The sequence below is a fragment of the Tinamus guttatus genome, unplaced genomic scaffold (genome assembly GCF_059628265.1).
Source record: "Tinamus guttatus ecotype Peru unplaced genomic scaffold, ASM5962826v1 Tinamus_guttatus_pri_ptg001596l, whole genome shotgun sequence".
Classification (NCBI taxonomy): Eukaryota; Metazoa; Chordata; class Aves; order Tinamiformes; family Tinamidae; genus Tinamus; species Tinamus guttatus.
The window spans coordinates 41839-62082 of NW_028290130.1; the positions used below are offsets into that span (position 1 = coordinate 41839).

At 55.4% G+C, this 20244-nt stretch overlaps 1 protein-coding gene across 1 annotated transcript; it reads left to right on the forward strand.

Annotated features, from left to right (window-relative positions):
• Nucleotides 1-3372: 3372 nt before the first annotated feature.
• On the forward strand, nucleotides 3373-4515 carry LOC148590207 (uncharacterized; the record flags this gene model as incomplete). The annotated part of the gene is made up of 2 exons (XM_088539318.1): nucleotides 3373-3419; nucleotides 3770-4515. Coding segments are annotated over exons 1-2 (793 nt in total), but the record flags the coding sequence as incomplete, so codon positions are not given.
• Between the last annotated feature and the right edge of the window lie 15729 nt (nucleotides 4516-20244).

A 20244-nucleotide genomic window follows, 5' to 3' on the forward strand; every position in this document is an offset into this window, starting at 1 on the left:
GGAACTCATTCAGGGAGCTGTTGTTGGACATTTGCTGTCCCCAGCATGAGGGACTGACCAAGGAAGAAAAAGATAGAGACAAGTCAGGATCAAACTTTTAAAAGGGAAAAAAAAAATTAATAAAATATTTCCTGTGTTGTTTAAAATCGCACATTGCTTCTCTCTGTATTGGTAGAGTCTTTGCATGGTTCCTTTCACCAAAAGAGTCAGGGTGGTAGGGACCTCCAAGGATCAGCTAGTCCACACACGCACACCCACGCCATGCAGGTGTAGTCCCCTAGAACAGGTTGCACACAATTGTGCGCACACCCATTTGCACACACTTAACAAGCTTTTTTCCTTACGCAAATGAACTTCCTGTGTTTCATTTTGTGCCCACTGCCTCTTCTGCTGTGGCTGGACACCAGTGAAGAACAGTCTGTCCCCATCCTCTTGACACCTGCCCTTGGCTAAGGAGGCCCAATTCTCTCAGTCTTTCTTGTAAGAGAGATGCTCCAGGACTCTCCACTGGTCTCCCTGCAGCAGTGCAGTGTCTCTCTTCTACTGGGGAGGTCTCAGAACTCGGCACACTGCTCCAGAAGTTGCCTCCCCAGGGCTGTGTAGGGCCACACTGATGGCTGCCGCATCATTGATGGCCCATACTTACCTTGTTGTCCTGCAGGGCTCCCAGCTCCTTCTCTGCAGAGTTATCTCCAGCAGCAGGTCAACTCCCAGGCTGCCCTGGTGCAGGCGCTTCTTCGTGCCTCGGGCCAGGACCCAGTACCTTGAGCTTGCACTCAAAGAGATGCCCGTCCATGGCTGCACAACAATAAATGCCTGCCAGAAGAGCAAAGCTATGGGAGATGCCAGGATGGAGCCCCCAGCAGTTCCTGTGTACAGCTCCCCCTTCCAGACAGGAGCCCTGGATGTGTTCAAATGCACCCTTCTGGCTGTCCCTGACATCCCTGGCCACACTCAGAGGATTAATAGGAAGGCACTCTACATAAGTCAGCAGAAACCTTGAGTTTTCTTGCCATGGATGCAAAGTAGATATATATAAAAATACTGTACTGAGCAGCTCAAGGTTAAAGAATGATCACGGTCTGTTCTGCTTGGTCTAATGATTTTTCCTCCTGTGCTACCAAGATGCAGGGGACTTCTGTTTTACTTACTTTTAAAGAAGGTGATTCATCCTTATCCTGCCACATGACTGCAGGGCACTGCACACAGCAACCATTGCGAGTAGCAGCCAAGATGAAGGGAGGCAAGAGCAAGAGCTTGGGGTATCCACTGAGGCAGCTCTGCTGAAAAGAAAATGCCCAGGAATCAGCCCTTTGCCACAGGAGCTCAAGGCTGCCTGTCTCGCACCATCTCCCATTCTGAACTGTTTTTGTGCTCCACATGTGTGACGACTCTCAACACTCTTGCAAAGAGCACTGCTCAAGCAAGGGAGACCACTCCAAGAGTGACAAGCCAAAGGAAGTCAGTAGAAGGAAAAGGTGGAAGGTGTTAGGGAAAATATTCAGGTCTTTGTCTTTAACAGGGTTCACCTCCAGCTTTCTGCTTTATCCCAAAGATACAACTTGCTTCTTCACAAGATGATCTTCTCACTATCCCAGCTCTAGGTGGGGGCCTCCTCAAAGGGAAATTCTCAGTGGAAATTCCCCTGTATATTTAAAGCCCTGCAGGTTAACTTCTTTCCATTTCTCCACCAATTGGTTGTAGCAATGACTGGCCCATACCAGGCCATTGCCCACTCCTGACCTTCATGGTGTGGCCACGGTGCTTCTAGGAGATGGGCCTGACTGCTCTTCTTGCCTTCTCCCCCGCAGAATGGCTGCTGCTCACTGAGGCAGACAGGGCTTGAGGGCCAGTCTCTACCAGGCCCCAGATGCAACTGCAGGGCTTTGAAAAAGCTGCTTGTGGGGCTGCTGTGGGCCAAGCAAGCTCCCGTGCCCATGGCAGACAACGAGCGTGCCATGCGTTGGCCAAAGCTTCTGCCCTCTGCACGATGGAGGCTGGGGAGATATGCGGCTGGTGCAGGCTGCAGGAGAGGGGCCATGCAGGGAGCTGGTTCTGTGCGTGGTGGGCATGGAGCAGAGCTGATGATCAGGGTTGCGGATGCTCCTGCCCAAGGCTGCTCTGGGCCTGCTGGGCCCTGCTCTGAAGCCTTGTCTGGGCCTTCCCCCCACCAAAGAAGGAGAAGCAGGAGCTGCAGGCTGCTGGGCAGGAGCTGGGCAGGAAAAACTGTGCCCTTGCCCTGGGGTTTAGCAGCAGCTGTGAGGGCCCCTGTTGTCCCATCCCCAGCAGGCCTGGGCTCCTCCTGTGGCCCTTCAGGCCATGGTGACTCTGCAGTCTGCAGGCTGTATGTCACCTGTGACAGCTGAAGCCCCTGCCTTGTCGCACCAAAAGTTGCCCTAGGCAGGCTGGGCAGGCTCCTGCTCCAGCGATGCGAGTGGCAGCCGCCACAGGGAGGCCTGGAGGTGCTTGTGCTGTTTCTTGCCTCACCGACTGCTGCGGGGCTCTCTGCAGCCTCCCCCGCAGAAAGAGCTAGAGCCTCTGTGTTGCAGATAGTTAGGGTCCGGCGGCCGGAAGATATCGTGCTGTACGGAAAGATAGGGCCCCTAATAGCCAATAGTGTTAGTTTATGATGTAAGCAGGCGGATGTGACGTTGTAAACCTTAGCTATATAACACCTTGTTACCCACCAATAAACGCCATTTGCCGTCCACCACATTGGTGTTAGCAAGCTGATGGCCCGAGCAGCCTGGGGGTGGTCGCCATGCCGTTCCTGAACCAGGTTGCCACGCCGCTTGAACGGCAACAAGTGGTGCCGAAACCCGGGAATTATCGCCTGGACGGGTGAATGGCGGCCAGAGCGGCTGGACCAGCCCGGCAGGGAGGACGCTCCCGGACCAACAAGGAGGATGGAAGCCCTTGTAAAGATCGTATCGCAATGACATAAATACTGGGGGATTGATTGTAAGCCAAAAGATTTTACTCTCGCTGTTGCGAGGCTTTTAAAAATTGAGGTTATAGACCAGCCGGTGGATATTCTCCACCCTGATGTGTGGGACAAATGTACCAAGGCGTTAGCCGAGGAGACAATGTCTTCGGGTTGTGGGAAAAACCTTAAGGCTTGGGGAAAAGTTGTACAGGCGTTGCAGAAAGCTATGAAAGAGCAGGAGACCTGGGTGGCGGTAAAGGACTGTTTGTTGGTCACCCCGAAAATGGGAGTCGGGGCAGCCGCACAGACTTTGCACCCCCCAGATGATGGCGATTCTGCTGAGCCTAAAGATCTGCAAGAGGGCGATACATCCCCTCCATCCCCGAACCCCGTCCCGCTTACAGAGGAGCAAAAACAGCCGAAATCTGTTTGGGACGAGCTAGCCGATGAAGCTAGAAATATCGAAAAGAAGTCAGAGCTTGGGGAAGTCTGGGTCAGGCCACCGCCCTATGCCCCCCAAAATGGCGCTGAGCCACAAGGAGAAGGGCGGGGCGAGGATGCTCCCGGCGGGAACAGATGGGAACCGTTAGATAAACAAGAGGGGGAGAAGAACAAGGACAGACGGGAACCGTTAGATAAAAAAGAGGGGGAGAAGAACAAGGACAGATGGGAACCGTTAGATAAACAACAGGGGGAAGAGAACGAGGAGGAGAAAGGTGGTGGGGGTTACCGGTCAGGTAAGGGAGGCCCGAGTGAGGCGCTGAGAACCAATCAGAGAAGCCCGAGTGAGGCGCTGAGAACCAATCAGAGCGACCGTTTGAAAAAACGCGCCTCCGTGAGTAGGAGGCGGGGCGAGCCAAGCGGGGGGGAACAGCCCGCCCGCAACGGAAGTAGGCGGGACGGAAGTAGGCGGGGCCGGAGCCCAATGAAAAAGTACCGGAGCCTGGAAGTGACCAGTCAGCTGAGTTCCAGCTCTGGCTCGGACACTAGTGAGGACGGGTGGCTCACAACTGATTCAAACTTAAGGAAGGAGAAAAAGAAGGTAAACAGAACTAAGAGCCAAAATATTCCCATTCGAATTAAAGAAAAACTGCAAAGGGAAGAAACCCCTCTCGCAGACTGGAAGGAAATAAAGATCGTGTGTGCCGAGTGGGCCCCATCGGCCGTGCTAGCGTTCCCGGTCTGGGTGACGGAGGGGGGACAGAGGGCCCACTTGCCGATAAAATCTAAGGGTGTACAAGCGATTGTTAAAGCAATTGCGGATAAAGGGATTAATTCTGCCATGGTCTCAACCCTCATAGATGGTATTTTCGCGGGGGACGATATGCTCCCGTTCGATATAAAACAAACTTGTAGGCTAATCTTTGATGGAGCAGGGATGATCGTTTTCAGACAAGAATGGGAAGACAACTGTACAAAGTATTTAGCCCAAGTAACTGGGGCAGATCATCCATTACATGGCTCCAGCCTGCAGCGGTTAATGGGTACAGATCCAACAATGATCACACCCCAGGCGCAGGCCCATGGCCTGCGGGCCCATGAAGTTATGACAACTACTCGTGCAGCCAGAGAAGCTATTCGCACAGCCTGTAGAGTCGTTGCCAGACCATCGCCATGGTCCTCAATAAAGCAAAGTGAAAGTGAGAGCTTTACACAATTTGTAGATCCTCTCCAAGCAGCAGTCGACTCTTCGGCCCTGCCCGCGGAGGCAAAAAGCCCGGTCGTAGCGGAATGTTTACACCAACAATGCAATTCGGCAACCAAAGAAATCCTGCGATCATTGCCGGTAGGGGCAAGTATCACAGACATGATTAAGCATGTTGCAAAGGAAGAGCATCTGACCCCAATTCAGGTGGCTGTTCACACCGCAATAGCCAACGTAATGGCTTGTTCTAAATGTGGCCAGGCCAGCCACGTTGCAGTAAACTGCCCTTGGCTGGGGGACTCGCTGGCAGTGCTCCCCCCATGCCAAGATCGACCCAAAGGTCACTGTCAGGAAAGATGGCAGAGTCAAGTGGTGCCCGCTTAAGTCTATTAAACCAGACCTTCAAGATAAAACTAATGAAAATTGTGAGTTTCTGTTCACAGGACTGGATCATCGGACGCCCCGGTGACAGGCGTCCCGCCCGAGCCTGTGAGTTCCGCGCCGACCGAATCCAGAGAACAACAAAACAGCCTTCGCAAGAGGGGCCGCGATGCCTTTGCGTTATCTTAATTTTGCAGCTTGTCACTATAGGACAGGTAGAGTCACACCAGCCCTTTAAATGGGTACTTGAACAGATGGAACAATCTCGAGCAATTAGTACAAAAATAACTACAGGGTCACCAATTTTCAGTTTCACGCCTTGCCAACCAGCACCCATTGAACCCTGTTCCAGACGCAGCTGGTACGAAAATTGTTTCACCGGTTCGCTGTGGTTAACCACCCTGATATCCACCTTGATAGGGCCGATAGCAGTGGTCATAGTGACACTGAGCTTTGGACCCTGTATGTTGAATAAGCTCATGCTGTTTGTCTAGAGTCGGCTAGAGAAGGTTAACATCACGTTAGTAGAACACCAACAACTGCTTTAAGAATATATCTACTCAGTATTATCCCCAAGTTATACCAAGGTGCACCCTATTCCTATACCGCGGTGTTACCTGTCATCCCTTACCTTCTACACTTTGTGCCTTATGTTTTTATGTCCAGTTTATGATATATAATTTTAAGATTGTTATAAACTATAAGAATAGAGTAATATAATAATAAGAATAAGTAAGTAATAAACCAGGCCCCTGGTGCTGCGCGGCCCTGCTGCTCACCTGGCCTTGCTGCTGCGTGGCCAGCACTGGGGCCACTGTGAGGCGCAGCCCTGGGAAGCATCTGTGTTCCCGTGGCGATAACTGCCCCTCTGGGATGTTCCACTGCTCCGTGGGGCAGGAGGGCAGCGGCAGGGGCCAGGGGACCTGCCGTGAGGAAGGGTCTGTGTGTGCTGGACTCCCCCTGGCACTGCTGAGCCTGGTGACAGAGGGCAGTGCGTGGCTTGGGCTTGCTGGGTGCCAAGGAGGGCTCCTCATGCAGCCCCATGGTGCTGCTGGCGGCTGCCTGCCCAGAGGCCGGGCTTCCCTTGGGGCTCTGCTTCCAACCATGCAAGCAGCCTTGAACACCTTGAACTTTCTTCCCTGCTCCCCTGCTGCCCTTACAGCCCGATGGAGTCAAGAAAGTTTTGGTTTTTTGTGGTCGAGACGTGTTCCTTGGTAGTGCAATGAGCGCCAAGGGCAGTTGTGCCCTGGGGCCAGGTGTGCATGTCCTCAGCAGAGCCCTTGTGAGTTGGTGGAGGCCTGGGAGCCCCTGGTGTGGTGCTGGGCTCCTTCTCTTGTCCTGCTGCGCACCTTGCAGGCGCCATGTGCTGTGGCTGAGAGCAGCCTTGGTGTGGCTCCTGCACTGCTGCCCCTGCCACGGCTTCCTAGGGCTGCAGAGGGCAGAGCAGGCACAAATGTGCCCTCAGCAGCAGCAGGGACCTGCAGGTGATGCAGCTCTGCCCAGCACTGGGCTACAATGCTCACTTGCTAAGGGAAAGAATTGCCGACTTTCAGGGTAGGACATGAAAGCCAAGGGCTGGTGGCGTGAGGAATTGTCGGCAGGCATTTGGCTACTGCCCTGGGAATGCTGGAGGGGAAGTGTGAAGCAGAGCAGTGTTCCCTGCAGGGAGGCACGAGCAGAGGGCTGGGCAGCGAGCTCAGCCCCGTGGCTGTGAGGGCAAGTGCTGGGAGTCCCCTTACCTGCGCGCATGACGCCTGCAGAGCTCCTGCCGGCAGGAAAGACGCTGGGAAGCCCTTGCCCCACGCAGGCTGCTTGCAGAGAAGCTGCGGCTTGTCTGTCTCGCACCTGGGCCACCAGGGCTGTCTTGGATAGTCCCCTCTCTGGGAAGGTGCTTTGCAGCTGCTTGAAGGGACAGGCTGCCTGGAATCCTGCTGACCCCTGGAGGGGAAGGGGTCTCACCTGCTCCATGGCCTCCATTTAGAGTGATTTTTTAACACTGCAGTACAAGGTCTGGTTGCAGGTGGTTGGGGTGAATGGAGGGGCTCCTGCACGCCTTTGGGTGTGCTCTGCGCATCCTGCTCAGAGCTTTGTCGCATGGATACGAACAGGTGAGCAGAATCTTCCCCTGCTGCTTCTTCACCTTTTCTCCATACTCTGAAAGTCTGGACGTTCCTGGCAGGATGATAGGTGGGAGCTCTGTTCTTGACTTATTCAGCTTGGATTCTCCCAGAGGACTTTTCCTTCCTTGTGGCCTTTCATGGTCCTGCCTTGCATTGCTCCCCTCCCTGGGGCTGGGCTCTTTTGCCACCCACCTTGCACAATTCTCTGCTGAAGCTGCTGCAGTCAGAGGCCGGCCAGGCTGCTCTCCTGGCTGCTGCACTAGCCCCCTCTGCGCAGTGCTTTCTGCTGACCTGTTTTGAAAGGCTCTTGCCTTGGAAGAGCGGACGTTGCTGTTCCAAATCCTTCTGCAGGATTTCCAGAGCATCACTGACAAAGGTCTCAGGATGCATGTTTAGATCTGAGTTGAGCTTGCTAAAGGAGCTGAGTTGCCAGCCCTCAGGTAAAGGCAAGGTGGACGGAGCAGGAGATCTCCCCAGTGCTGGAGGAGCTGCTGATGTCTGAGCAGGCAGGAAGACAGGCATGGAAAAGCAGGACTTTAAAGGAAGCTGCTCATTCCCATGGTTGCCCATAACCCTCCTAGGAAAGATGAGCAAGTATGCTTCAGATGAGTGGCCAGTGTGTGAATGGAGAACTGCTTGGATGGCAGAGCTCAGAGGGTTGTACTAATGGGTGCTGAGTCTAGTTGGAGGCCTGTGGCTAGTGGTGTACCCTACGGGGTCAGTGCTGAGTTTGGTGCTATTCACCTATTTGCTCAGCGCCTTGCAGGAGGCCCCCTCAGCAAGTTTGCACATGAGACAAAGCTGGGCGCAGTGAGTGACACTCCAGAGGGCTGCGCTGCCATTGAGAGGGATCTGCAGAGGCAGGAGAGTTGGGCAGAGAGGGACCTCCTGAGACTGAAGAAAGGCAAGTGCAGGGTCCTACAGTGGGGGAGGAATAACCTAGAGGCTCCAGCTGAGCTTAGGGGTGGAGCTGCTGAAAAGCAGCTCTGTGGAGAGGGGTTTGGGAGGTCTGCTTGACAGCAGGTCAAGCAGGAGGCAGCAATGTGCCCTTGTGTCAAGGACGGCCAAAGGGATGCTGGCCTGCATGAAGAGGAGTGTTGGCAGCAGGTGGAGGGGGCTGATCGTGCCCCTCTCCTCAGCTCTGCTCAGGCCACACCTGGACTCTTGTGTGCAGAAATATTGTGGGCTCCCTAGGACAAGAGGGACGTGGAACTTGCAGAGAGGGACCAGCATAGTGCCACAAAGATGATGAAGGAACTGGAGCATTTGTCTTATGAGGAAAGAGTAAGCGAGCTGGGCCCGTTTATCCTGGGGAAGACAAGAGTGAGAGGGGAACTTATCAACAGGTACAAACACTTTAGGGGAGGATGTAAAAAGGACAGGGCCGAACTCTTCTTGGTGGTGCCCAGCAATAGCCCAAGGGCTAAAGGGTGCAAATTGCAAAACAGTTTCAATGGCTACAAATTGCAACACAGTTTCAATGTGCATATGAGGAAGAGCTTTTTGACTGTTAGGGTGACAGAGCACTGTAAGCGGGTGTCCAGCGAGGTTGTGCGGGCTCCTTCTTTGGAGCTCTTCCAAACCCTCCTGGGTGTGATCCTGTGCAACATGCTGTAAGGGTCCCTGCTTGTGCAGGGAGGGGTTGGACTGATGATCTCGAGAGGTCCCTTCCAACGTCAACCCTTGTGTGACTGTGTGACCTGGGAGCGCTCCGGGGCGCCCATGGCGGCAGCGATGTTGGAAGGGCAGCGGTGGGGTTTTGTCAGGCCGTAAGGCCTCTTCTCCCATGGCACTGAGTTGTCGCCATCAGCAGCTGCAGCAGCTGTGAGACGGCCCTGGGAGGACAGTGGCAGCACCAGTCGTCTCCCTAGTGCTCTGTGTGGCTGGGTGCAGGCCTCAAACAGAGGGCTCTTTGGCAGGCTCCTCCCAGGAAGAAGATTGGCGTGGCTGGAGGCAGGAGCTACTTGGCAAACTGCTAGACCCCCAGAGGAAAGCGCCTGTGCTCCCTTCAGGCGGGGTTTGCATTGTGGTACATAAGGTCTCACCGTGTGTGGACACGTCGCTGGAGGCTGCAAGCAGGGCCCAGCTGCACAGTGGTGGCCAAGGTGCCCCCAGGCAGGCGGACGCTGTCTCTGGAAGCTGCTGCCTGGCACAGAGCAGCGCTGGGAGACGCTCTGCCCTCGTGCAGCCCTGCAGTGCAGGGCCCTGCTCTTGGCAGCTCCTGCCTCCTCTGCGCGGCAAGGAGCTTGCAGCTTGCTTTGCTGCGCTCTGAGCCCTGCGCACAGGGACGGCCCCTTGGCAAGGGCAGCTCCTCCTGTCCAGTGCTCACATGCAGTGCTCAACATGGGCCTTCCAGGAGCTCTTTGTGCTGGAAATGGCAGGCGACTCAGGACAGGGAAAGGCTGGGAAAGGCTATAGGCAGCGCAAGGACACGAGTGTCACACAATTTGAGCAGAGTAAATGGCCCCTGCACAGAAAATGCCAGAGTCACCGTGGACCTGCAGGACCTTCCTCGGTGACCTAGTCCCTGTTCCGGAGGCTGCCGAGGGACAGAGCATCCTCCCTCGTGGTCCCCAGCACGGGGCCCTTCCTGGCAGCAGCCCATTTCTGCACCAGCTGCTCCAGGGACACTGCCCCCCATGACGTGATCCCTGAGCATGTCCAGCCCTGCAGGGCCCTGTGTCCCCCAGGGGCTCGGGGAGTTGGGCCCTGCATCTCCAGGCCCCGTGTCCCTGGGGTGCGACAGCTTCCCTTTGCCTGTGGCTTGGGCACTGCGGGGACACGTTGTGTCCGGCACCCGGAGAGTTGAGAGTTGCCCCGCGGTGGGGCTGGGGCTTCTTCCCCTTTGCGCATCCCCAGGGCCACGTGTGAATGGAAGTCCCAGAGGGACCTTTTTACTGTCGCCCCCTGCCCCTGGTGCCTGAAATCCTGGGGCTCCACAGACGCACCTGCAGTGGGGATACTTTTTGCACCTGTGCTCGATTGGAAAAAACACACGACACATGAACAATGATACAGGAATATATATTTAAACAAGAACGAAAAAGAGTATAACAACAATAGAGAAAGAGAATAAAAACAATAACAACAACAATATTAATAACAGTAAGAACAACAATATCAATAACAATATAAAATATCAAAAACAACTAAAACTACTGTGAAACTACATATATAAAAATCCACAAAATAGGCTAGGGCCGGAGTCCTTGTGCTCAGCACTTCCTGGCAGCAGCCAGAGTGAAGGGGAGCTTGGCCTGCAAGGGAAAAGGAGGCGTCAGCAGGGCCAAGGAGCGGCTCGGGGGCTCCCATGGAGCACAGGCTCTTTGGCGGCTGCACGGGCTCTTTGGCAGCAGCGCTGCCATCATTGGTGCCCTGGCAGAGGCTTGGCGTGGCCAGCGCAGCCCAGAGGCCGGCAGAGGGGCTGAGGCAGCAGGTGCCCAGGCCTTGGGCGCTCCTGCGCCCTGTGCAGCTCTGCCCCGGCGCCGCGGCCCGCCAGAGCGCCCGCACACCTGGGCCAGGTTCCCGCGCGGCTGCTCCCCAAAGGCAGCGTGGAGCAGCGCCAAGGGGCCGGGCACAGCCCCAGCTCTGCCCGTGCAGCCGGCAGCAGGGACCATACCTGGGGGCTGCAGCCGGAGCTCTCCCACTCCATGGGCTCCTCCGTGCTGCAGCCGACCAGGCCATTGGTGCCCACAGCCTGGAAGAGACCAGGAGACTTTGGTAGGGGCACTGCGTGGAGAGGAGGAAGCACAAGCGCATCCAGTGGCTGTGGGTGCTGTACCTGGCTGCTGCCAGAACGGAGCCAGTCCATTGGCTCTGGTTCATTAAGTGCAGGGCCCTGATCTGTGTGCAGAGCCTGCGAGAGAGAAGGAAGTGTTTCCAGGACAGGTGCCAGAGCAAGGTAAGGCTGGCCCCAGGGTCCCTCTTCCTGCAGCAGGAAGCGGGAAAGCAGGAACGGGCAAGGACCTGCCCCAGGTCTCCCCGTGCAGCGAGGGCACTACCTGGACGCTGCAGGTCGAACTCTCCCATTCCATGGGCTCCTCGACGCTGCAGCCATCCAGGCTCCAGGTGCCAGGAGTCTGGAAAACAGCAGGAGAGCTTGTGGGGACGGTCATGGTGGCAGCGCTGGCTCTGTGCGCGGGGCCTCGTGTCCCCTGTGTGCGCAGGGCAGGCGGTGCACAGAGCCAGGGCGCCAGGCTCAGGCAGCAGCCCCCGAGGCCTTGGCTGCTCCTGGCCCTGGTGCAGCTCTGCCCCAGCACCCAGGCCCGCCAGAGCTCCCTGGCACCTCTGCCACCAGCCCTGCGGCTGCTCTCGCAGAGCCAAGCGCCAGCCGACCCCACACAGCCTCTGCCTGTGTGCACAGTACCAGTCCACTGCAGCCATAGCTCTCCCAATCCATATCCTCCACTCCCAAATTATCCATTTGTTTTTAATCTCCCCAGACTGCAAGAAAAAAGGAGTTGTTGTCATTTCCAGCCTTGAGAGCAGGGATCTCTGTGCCAGGAGCCTCTTGGCGTCTCCGTACGCGGGAGCAGTTGGGCATGGAGCAGGCTGTGCTGGGCCTGCCCACAGCAGCCTCCCTGCCCTGGCAGCCCCTTTGGCAGGCAGGGAGTCCAGTGCCAAGTGGAGGAGAGAAAAGGGCAATGTGAGAGGTGTGAGCACCAAGTGTCGTGCGGTGGCTTTGGGGCCTCCCCTGGGAGGCAGCGCGCAGGCTGCCCTGCAGCCCCGCAGCTCCCCTGCATCTCATGGGCACCACGGGTGGCCCCTGGTGCTGCGCGGCCCTGCTGCTCACCTGGCCTTGCTGCTGCGTGGCCAGCACTGGGGCCACTGTGAGGCGCAGCCCTGGGAAGCATCCGTGTTCCCGTGGCGATAACTGCCCCTCTGGGATGTTCCACTGCTGTGTGGGGGGAGGAGGGCAGCGGCAGGGGCCAGGGGGGTCTCCGTGAGGAAGGGTCTGCATGTGCTGGACTCCCCCTGGCACTGCTGAGCCTGGCGGCAGAGAGCAGTGCGTGGCCTTGGGCTTGCTGGGTGCCAAGGAGGGCTCCTCACGCAGCCCCATGGCGCTGCTGGAGGCTGCCTACCCAGAGGATGCACTTGGGGCTCTGCTTCCACCCCTCTCACAGAGGAAAACCCTCCAAAAGCAAGCAGCGCAACCCCTGCCACCAAAGTGCTGGAGCCCAGAGGAGCATCTTGCTGCTGGCCAAGCTTGCTTGCTGGCATGCCGCAGTGCCCCTGCGAGGCAGAGCGCAGCTGCTGGGAAGGGGCTGGTGCCAGAGGTGCGCGGAGGGCTCTGGTTGGCTCCCAAGCAGCCGCAAGGCTGGTGGCACGGGGAATTGTCGGCAGGCATTTGTCTGCTGCCCTGGCAATGCTGGAGGGGAAGTGTGAAGCAGAGCAGTGTTCCCTGCAGGGAGGCGCGAGCAGAGGGCTGGGCAGCGAGCTCAGCCCCGTGGCTGTGATGGCCAGTGCTGGGAGCCGCCTTGTCTGCGCGCATGACGCCTGCAGAGCCCAGGCGTGCGCAGCGCCCCCGCCGGCAGGAAAGGCGCTGGGAAGCCCTTGCCCCTCGCAGGCTGCTTGCAGAGAAGCTGCAGCTTGTTTGCCTCAAAACTTGGGCGCAAGGGCCCTTTTGAGTAACGTCTTTATTCTAGCTGCCCCCAAGATACTGCCCTCTCTGAGCACTCGTCTTGCTCTGGCTTGTCCGTCCCCAGCCTTGCATGCAGGGTTCTCTTCATGGTCTGTCTCTGAGAAGGGAATTTCAGAGCTAATGGACAGAGCGGCTGCCTGGAATCCTGCTGACTCATGGAGGGGATGGGCTCTCATGTACTTCCTGCTCTTGCTTGAAGTTCCCTTTCCAGCTCTGGAGAACAAGGAACTGATGCGTGTGGTAAGGGGGAAACGAGGGGCTCCTGCCTGCCTTCCCATGTGCTCTCCACATTTTACGTGCAGCTTTGTCAGAGGAATGGGAGCAGATGAGCTGAATGTTTCTCTGCTGCTTCTCCAACTTCTACTTCACCCTCTCAAATCCTGGCCATTCCCAGAAGGATGATAGATGGGAGCTGTGTTCTTTTGTCACACCCCCTGGATTCTCCCAGAGGAGTTGTCCTTCCTTCTTGCCTTCCATGGTCCTGCCTCACCTTGCTCCCATCTCTGGGGCTGGGCTCTCTTGCCACCCGCCTTGCACAGTTCTCTGCTGAAGCTGCTGCAGTCAGAGGCCGCTCACGCTGCTCTCCTGGCTGCTGCACCCTCTCCACAGTGCTTTCTGCTGAGCTGTTTTGTAAGGCTCTTGTCTTGGCATGACGTTTTTGATCCAAGGCCTCCTTTTGATTCAAGGCCTCCTTGCTCGGCGGAGAAAGACCTGGGTGTCATGGTAGATGACAAGTTGACCATGAGGCAGCAGTGTGCCCTCGTGGCCAAGAAGGCCAATGAAATCCTGGGGTGCATTAAGAAGAATGTCTCCAGCAGGTCGAGGGAGGTGATCCTGCCCCTCTACTCAGCCCTGGTGAGGCCACATCTGCAGTATTGTGTCCAGTTCTGGGCTCCACAGTACAAGAGGGATGTGGAGCTTCTGGAGAGAGTCCAGCGCAGGGCCACAAGGATGATCAGGGGCCTGGAACATCTGCCCTATGAGGAGAGGCTGAGGGAGCTGGGCTTGTTCAGCCTGGAGAAGAGAAGGCTGAGAGGGGATCTAATCAGTGTATATAAATACCTCAAGGGAGGGAGTGCAGAGGACGGTGCTGGTCTCTTTTCAGTGGTGGCCACTGATAGGACTAGAGGAAATGGCCGGAAACTGAAACACCAAAAATTCCATAGGAACTTAAGGAAAAATTTCTTAACAGTGAGGGTGACAGAGCACTGGAACAGGCTGCCCAGAGAGGTTGTGGAGTCTCCTGCTCTGGAGATCTTCAAAACCCGCTTGGATGCAGTCCTGTGCCACATGCTTTAGGTGACCCTGCGTATGCAGGGGGGTTGGACTAGATGATCTCTAGAGGTCCCTTCCAACCCTAAGCATTCTATGATTCTATGATTCTATGATTCATGCTCTCCCAGGCATTACTGACAAAGGTCTCAGCACACTCTTTTACCTCAGAGCGGAGGTACTGAATCATGTGTGGTCAGTCTGCATGAGCTGTGTGTGAGCAGCTTGCTGCTGAGGAGGTGGTAGGTCTGTGGGGTTATTCAGGTGGTTGTGAGGTCACTGTGTACAGCAGCTTGGCTTGTGTGGAGAGCCCGAGAGCTCCACTTGCTTTGGGGCTGCGCAGGTGCAGCTGGCAGTTGCTGCAAAGGCATGGGCCCCCTTTGGAAGGAATGGCCAGAGGAATGCCTCAGCATGGGCTCTTTTCCTTGTGGCAGATGGTGTGAGGAGCCAGGTGCAAATGCTTGCTGAGCAGGGGGTGTGTGAGCACAGAGGTGTGCTCAGCAAGCTGCACCAAGAGGCCGGCAGGAGCCTGCTCGCACTGTGCATCAGGACTGCTTGGTGCCGGTGCGAGCGCAGTGCCCGTTGTGATCTGTGCAGGGCTGCAGTGGCCTTGCTTGGGAAGCTGCAGCCCTGCTGGCTTGCTGCGCATGGCAAAGGGGCCAAAGGAGGCCCTTGCTCCTTGCAGCTGTGGAAGATGAGGATATGGATGGGGTGCCTTTTCTTGTATTTGGGGTGCCTGAAGAGAAGGCGGTTTGTGTTAAAGCTACTGTCCTCCTTTTTCCTGGCCTTGGTGGTTCTGCAGGGCAGGTGCTGCTGGTGCTTTGCTTCCAAAGCCCAGTGTATCCGTGTGTTCCATGCTGCTGGAAGGAGTGAACATCATGGCCCGCTCAGGACCCTCGTGGTTCCTTCAGGATCTGAGGCTGCCCTCTTGGGCTGTCTCTCAAAACAAGAGCCATGCAGTGATGCGGCATGAGTGCAGGCATTTAGAAGGGGAGCACCTGAGTGTTGAGCAGAGCTGCGGTCCCTGCTGCCTGTGGGATTGAATGCTCCTTGGTTCAGTGATGTCCTACACTCTGTTTCTCTGCTAGAGTTCTCTCCCAGAGAACCATCCTCAGAGAAAGAAAAGTAGAAAAAAAAAAGAAGTTGGAAAAAAAAAGAATAAAAATAAATGAAAAGAATTAGAAGGCAAAAGAAAGAGGAAAAATAATAAAAATAAAGAGGAAAAGAAAAAAATAAAAGGTAAAGAAGAAAAAGATGGAAAGAAAAATGAAGAAGAATAGAAAACAGAAAAAGAAGAACAACATACATAGAATAAGAAAAGAAAAAGGATGGAAATGGGCTGTGGCATCCTAAAGGACTGTGTGCAAAGGGAAATCCTACAGGGACCTTTTTCTGGACCCACTTGCCCCTGTGTTCTGAAATCTTAGGGCTAGGCACACACACCTGCAGTGGGGATGATTTTTGTGCCTGAGATCACTTGGAAACATCACACAGCACTTAAAGAACGATACAGGAATATATATTTAAACAACAATAAAAATAAAAATATAATAAACAATAACAACAAGAAAAATAGCAACGATATAATCATCAGAACGACAATAAAACCAACAACAATATTAACAACAATAAATGCTAATATAAAAGTCTATAAAGAAAAATCCAAAGAAGAAGTTATTGCTGGCATCCATGAGCCCAGCGCTTCCCATCAGCAGCCAGGGTGAAGGGGAGCTTGGCCTGCAAGGGAAAAGGAGGCGTGAGCAGGGCCGAGGAGCGGCTCGGGGGCTCCCGTGGAGCAGAGGCTCTTTGGCGGCTGCGCGGGCTCTTTGGCAGCAGCGCTGCCGTCATTGGTGCCCTGGCAGAGGCTTGGCGTGGCCAGCGCAGCCCAGAGGCCGGCAGAGGGGCTGAGGCAGCAGGTGCCCAGGCCTTGGGCGCTCCTGCGCCCTGTGCAGCTCTGCCCTGGCGCCGCGGCCCGCCAGAGCACCCGCACACCTGGGCCAGGTTCCCGCGCGGCTGCTCCCCAAAGGCAGCGCGGAGCAGCGCCAAGGGGCCGGGCACAGCCCCAGCTCTGCCCGTGCAGCCGGCAGCAGGGGCTATACCTGGGGGCTGCAGCCGGAGCTCTCCCACTCCATGGGCTCCTCCGTGCTGCAGCCGACCAGGCCATTGGTGCCCACAGCCTGGAAGAGACCAGGAGACTTTGGTAGGGGCACTGCGTGGAGAGGAGGAAGCACAAGCGCATCCAGTGGCTGTGGGTGCTGTACCTGGCTGCTGCCAGAACGGAGCCAGTCCATTGGCTCTGGTTCATTAAGTGCAGGGCCCTGATCTGTGTGCAGAGCCTGCGAGAGAGAAGGAAGTGTTTCCAGGACAGGTGCCAGAGCAAGGTAAGGCTGGCCCCAGGGTCCCTCTTCCTGCAGCAGGAAGCGGGAAAGCAGGAACGGGCAAGGACCCGCCCCAGGTCTTCTCGTGTAGCCGTGACAATACCTGGACGCTGCAGGTCGAACTCTCCCATTCCATGGGCTCCTCGACGCTGCAGCCATCCGGACTCCAGGTGCCAGGAGTCTGGAAAACAGCAGGAGAGCTTGTGGGGACAGTCATGGTGGCAGCACTGGCTCTGTGCGCGGGGCCTCGTGTCCCCTGTGTGCGCAGGGCAGGCGGTGCACAGAGCCAGGGCGCCAGGCTCAGGCAGCAGCCCCCGAGGCCTTGGCTGCTCCTGGCCCTGGCGCAGCTCTGCCCCAGCACCCAGACCTGCCAGAGCTCCCTGGCACCTCTGCCACCAGCCCTGTGGCTGCTCTCGCAGAGCCAAGCGCCAGCCGTCCCCGCGCAGCCTCTGCCTGCGGGCACAGTACCTGCACCGAGCTCTCCCACTCCATGTCTTCAACTTCATATTTATTCATTTTCTTTCACTCTCCTGAGTCTGCAATGGAATGGAATTGTTTACATTTGCAGCCATGAGTGCCAAGTGTCGTGCGGTGGCTTTGGGGCCTCCCCTGGGAGGCATCGCGCATGCTGCCCTGGAGCCCCGCAGCTCCCCTGCATCTCATGGGCACCACGGGTGGCCCCTGGTGCTGCGTGGCTCTGCTGCTCACCTGGCCTTGCTGCTGCGTGGCCAGCACTGGGGCCACTGTGAGGCGCAGCCCTGGGAAGCATCCGTGTTCCCATGGCGATAACTGCCCCTCTGGGATGTTCCACTGCTGCGTGGGGGGAGGAGGGCAGCGGCAGGGCTGGGGGGATCGCCATGAGGAAGGGTCTGCATGTGCTGGACTCCCCCTGGCAGTTCTGAGCCTGGCGGCAGAGAGCAGTGCGTGGCCTTGGGCTTGCTGGGTGCCAAGGAGGGCTCCTCATGCAGCCCCATGGTGCTGCTGGCGGCTGCCTGCCCAGAGGCCAGGCTGCACTTGGGGCTCTGCTTCCAACCCTGCAAGGAGCCTTGAACACCTTGATCTTTCTTCCCTGCTCCCCTGCTGCCCTTACAGCCCGAAGGAGTCAAGAAAGTTTTGTTTTCCGTGGTCGAGACCTGTTCCTTGGTAGCTCAATGAGCAGGAAGGGCAGTTGTGCCCTGGGGCCAGGTGTGCATGTCCTCAGCAGAGCCCTTGTGAGTTGGTGGTAGCCTGGGAGCCCTGGTGCGGTGCTGGGCTCCTTCTCTTGTCCTGCTGCGCACCTTGCAGGCGCCATGTGCTGTGGTTGAGAGCAGCCTTGGTGCGGCTCCTGCACTGCTGCCCCTGCCACGGCTTCCTAGGGCTGCAGAGGGCAGAGCAGGCACAAATGTGCCCTGAGCAGCAGCAGGGACCTTCAGCTGCTGCAGCTCTGCCCAGCACTGGGCTACAATGCTCACTTGCTAATGGAGGTAAATTCCCTGCCCTTGGGTAAGGACAGGAAAGCCAATGGCAGATGAAGCAGCAGATCTCCCCGGTGCTGTCAGATGTTTCCCTCACGCAGAGGAGAACCCTCCAAAAGCAAGCAGCGCAAACCCTGCCACCAAAGTGCAACCTCTGCCATCCCCATTGCAGATGTGTGTGTGTAGCCCTAACATTTCAGACCCTAGGGGCAAGTGTGGGCCAGCAAAGTTTCCCTCTAGGATTTTCCTTCACATGTGACCCTTGGGATGCCACAGCCCATTTTCCACCCTTTTTCTTTTTTTGTTCTTTGTCACTTCTTTTTCTTTTTCTACTACTCTTCTTTTTTTCCTTTCTTTGTATTTTTTTTCTTCTTTACCTTTCTTTTCTTTCTTTTCCTCTTCTTTATTTTTATCATTTTTTCCTCTTTGGTTTCATTCCAATTCTTTTTCTTTTTATTTGTTTTTATTCTGTTTTTTCCTACCTTTTTTCTTCTTTTATTTCCTCCAAGGGTTGTTCTCTGGGAGAAAACTGTGGCAGAGAAAAGGAGTGTAGGACATCACTGAGACAAAGAGCATTCCCCACAGGCAGCAGGGACCGCAGCTCTACTCAGCACTCAGGTGCTCCCCTTCTAAATGCCTGCACTCAAGCAGTGCCAGGAGAGGACAAGCCCATCCTCAGGAGAGCAGGCATTGCTCTCTGGAAAGGAAGGGAGCCTCCAAGGCCAGGCCTGCAAAGGAACAATGGTTCTTTTGTAGCAATGTGTATCCATTCCAATGCCAGGCTGTGGAATGTCTTGCTCCTCTAGGGAATCAGTGTATGGTTCCTGACAAAACAGGACAAGCAAGGAAGAAGACAAGGAGGTTGTTGGCAGATGTCATGTTGTGATGGGGAGGTCAATGCGTGGTTGGGGAGATGAGAGGAGGACACTGGATATTGTCTCCCTCGTCTTCAGCAAGCCCTTTGATACTGTCTCCCATCACAGTCTCCTTGGTAAGCGCAGGCAGTGTGGGTTAGATGGGGCGGTGAGGTGCATTGAGAAGGGGCTGAACTGGGCAGAGCTCAGAGGCTTTTGGGCACTCTGAGGATAGTGCTGTGCCCAGGGTTCGGGACTGGCTGCACTCTTGTTCAGCCTGCTCAGCACTGACAGGGATGAAGGCACAGAGAGCTCCCTCCTCATGTTGGCTGGTGATGCACAAGTGGGAGGAATGTCTGCTACAGCAGAGCTCTGGGCTGCCCTTCTGAGAGCCCTGGACAGGCCGGAGAGATGGGAGCAGAGGAAGCTCCTGAAGGTGTAGGGATTAAATAGTTAATGTAGAGTGTAGTAATAAGCTAGTCAATACTTAGTCTCAAAATGCAAGGACTCTTGATAAATGGCATGACAGATGGCTCTGCATGGAGGGGTTGCCTATCTACAAGGACGACTCCTGAGAAATGGCAAGTCAGGAGGTTCCGCATGGAGGGGTTGCCTGTCCAGATGTCCTAGTTAGCAATAAAATATAGATAACATTAACATGAAAGTAGAACAGAGAAACGGGAGGGGGGAACATTTTTGGGGTGAAAAGGGTATAAAAGAGGGATGACCAAAGTAGTCGGGGTCCGTGGTGTGACCCCTGCGTGGGAAAGCCCGGACCCCAGCTAGCTGGTAATACTTATTATCTTTCTCCTATTATTAAAAGCACAAAATATCGATGGTGTTTGCCTCTTTCTCTGTTGATTCGAAAACCGGACCTAACATTTGGGGGCTCGTCCAGGATTCGAATACGAGAAAGAAGAAAAAAATGGAGAAAGATAATAAGTTAAGGGAGGCCTCAGGGTGTGGTGGTGAGCCGACGGTAATCCAGGTGGACGCACCAAAGGATTGTCGGCTGGAGCCCGAGGGAGACGTCCCTCGGACTCCCAGGAAAAGGAAGGGTGGTTGGTTGGGAATACTGTTTCTCCTTGACGAGGGGAGATCGGTCTGGGAAGGGCAAATTCTGTTAATAATCGCCCTTACTGGTTTACTGGCAATTGTATTAATTTTGGTTTTAAGCGACGAGCTTGATACAATGGGACAAGGGAAATCCACTCCTTTGTCATTTATGTTAAATCATTTTGGATATGTTAAACATCGGGCACATAATTTGTCTGTAGAAGTGTATAAACACCGGTGGGAAATATTTTGTAAAAGTGAGTGGCCAAGTTTTGACGTAGGCTGGCTGAGAGAGGGAAGTTTAGATTTAAAATTGATAAGGAAAGTAAAAGAGGTAATAATGAGACCTGGGTCGGAAGGACACCCAGATCAATTTCCATATATAATCACCTGGGAGGATTTGGTTTTACATCCACCCCCATGGCTGAAACCTTTTGTGGGGGTGAATGGAAAGGATGAAAAGGTTGATATTTACTTAATGAAAAAGGAAGGGAAAAAGGCGGCATTATCAGATTTG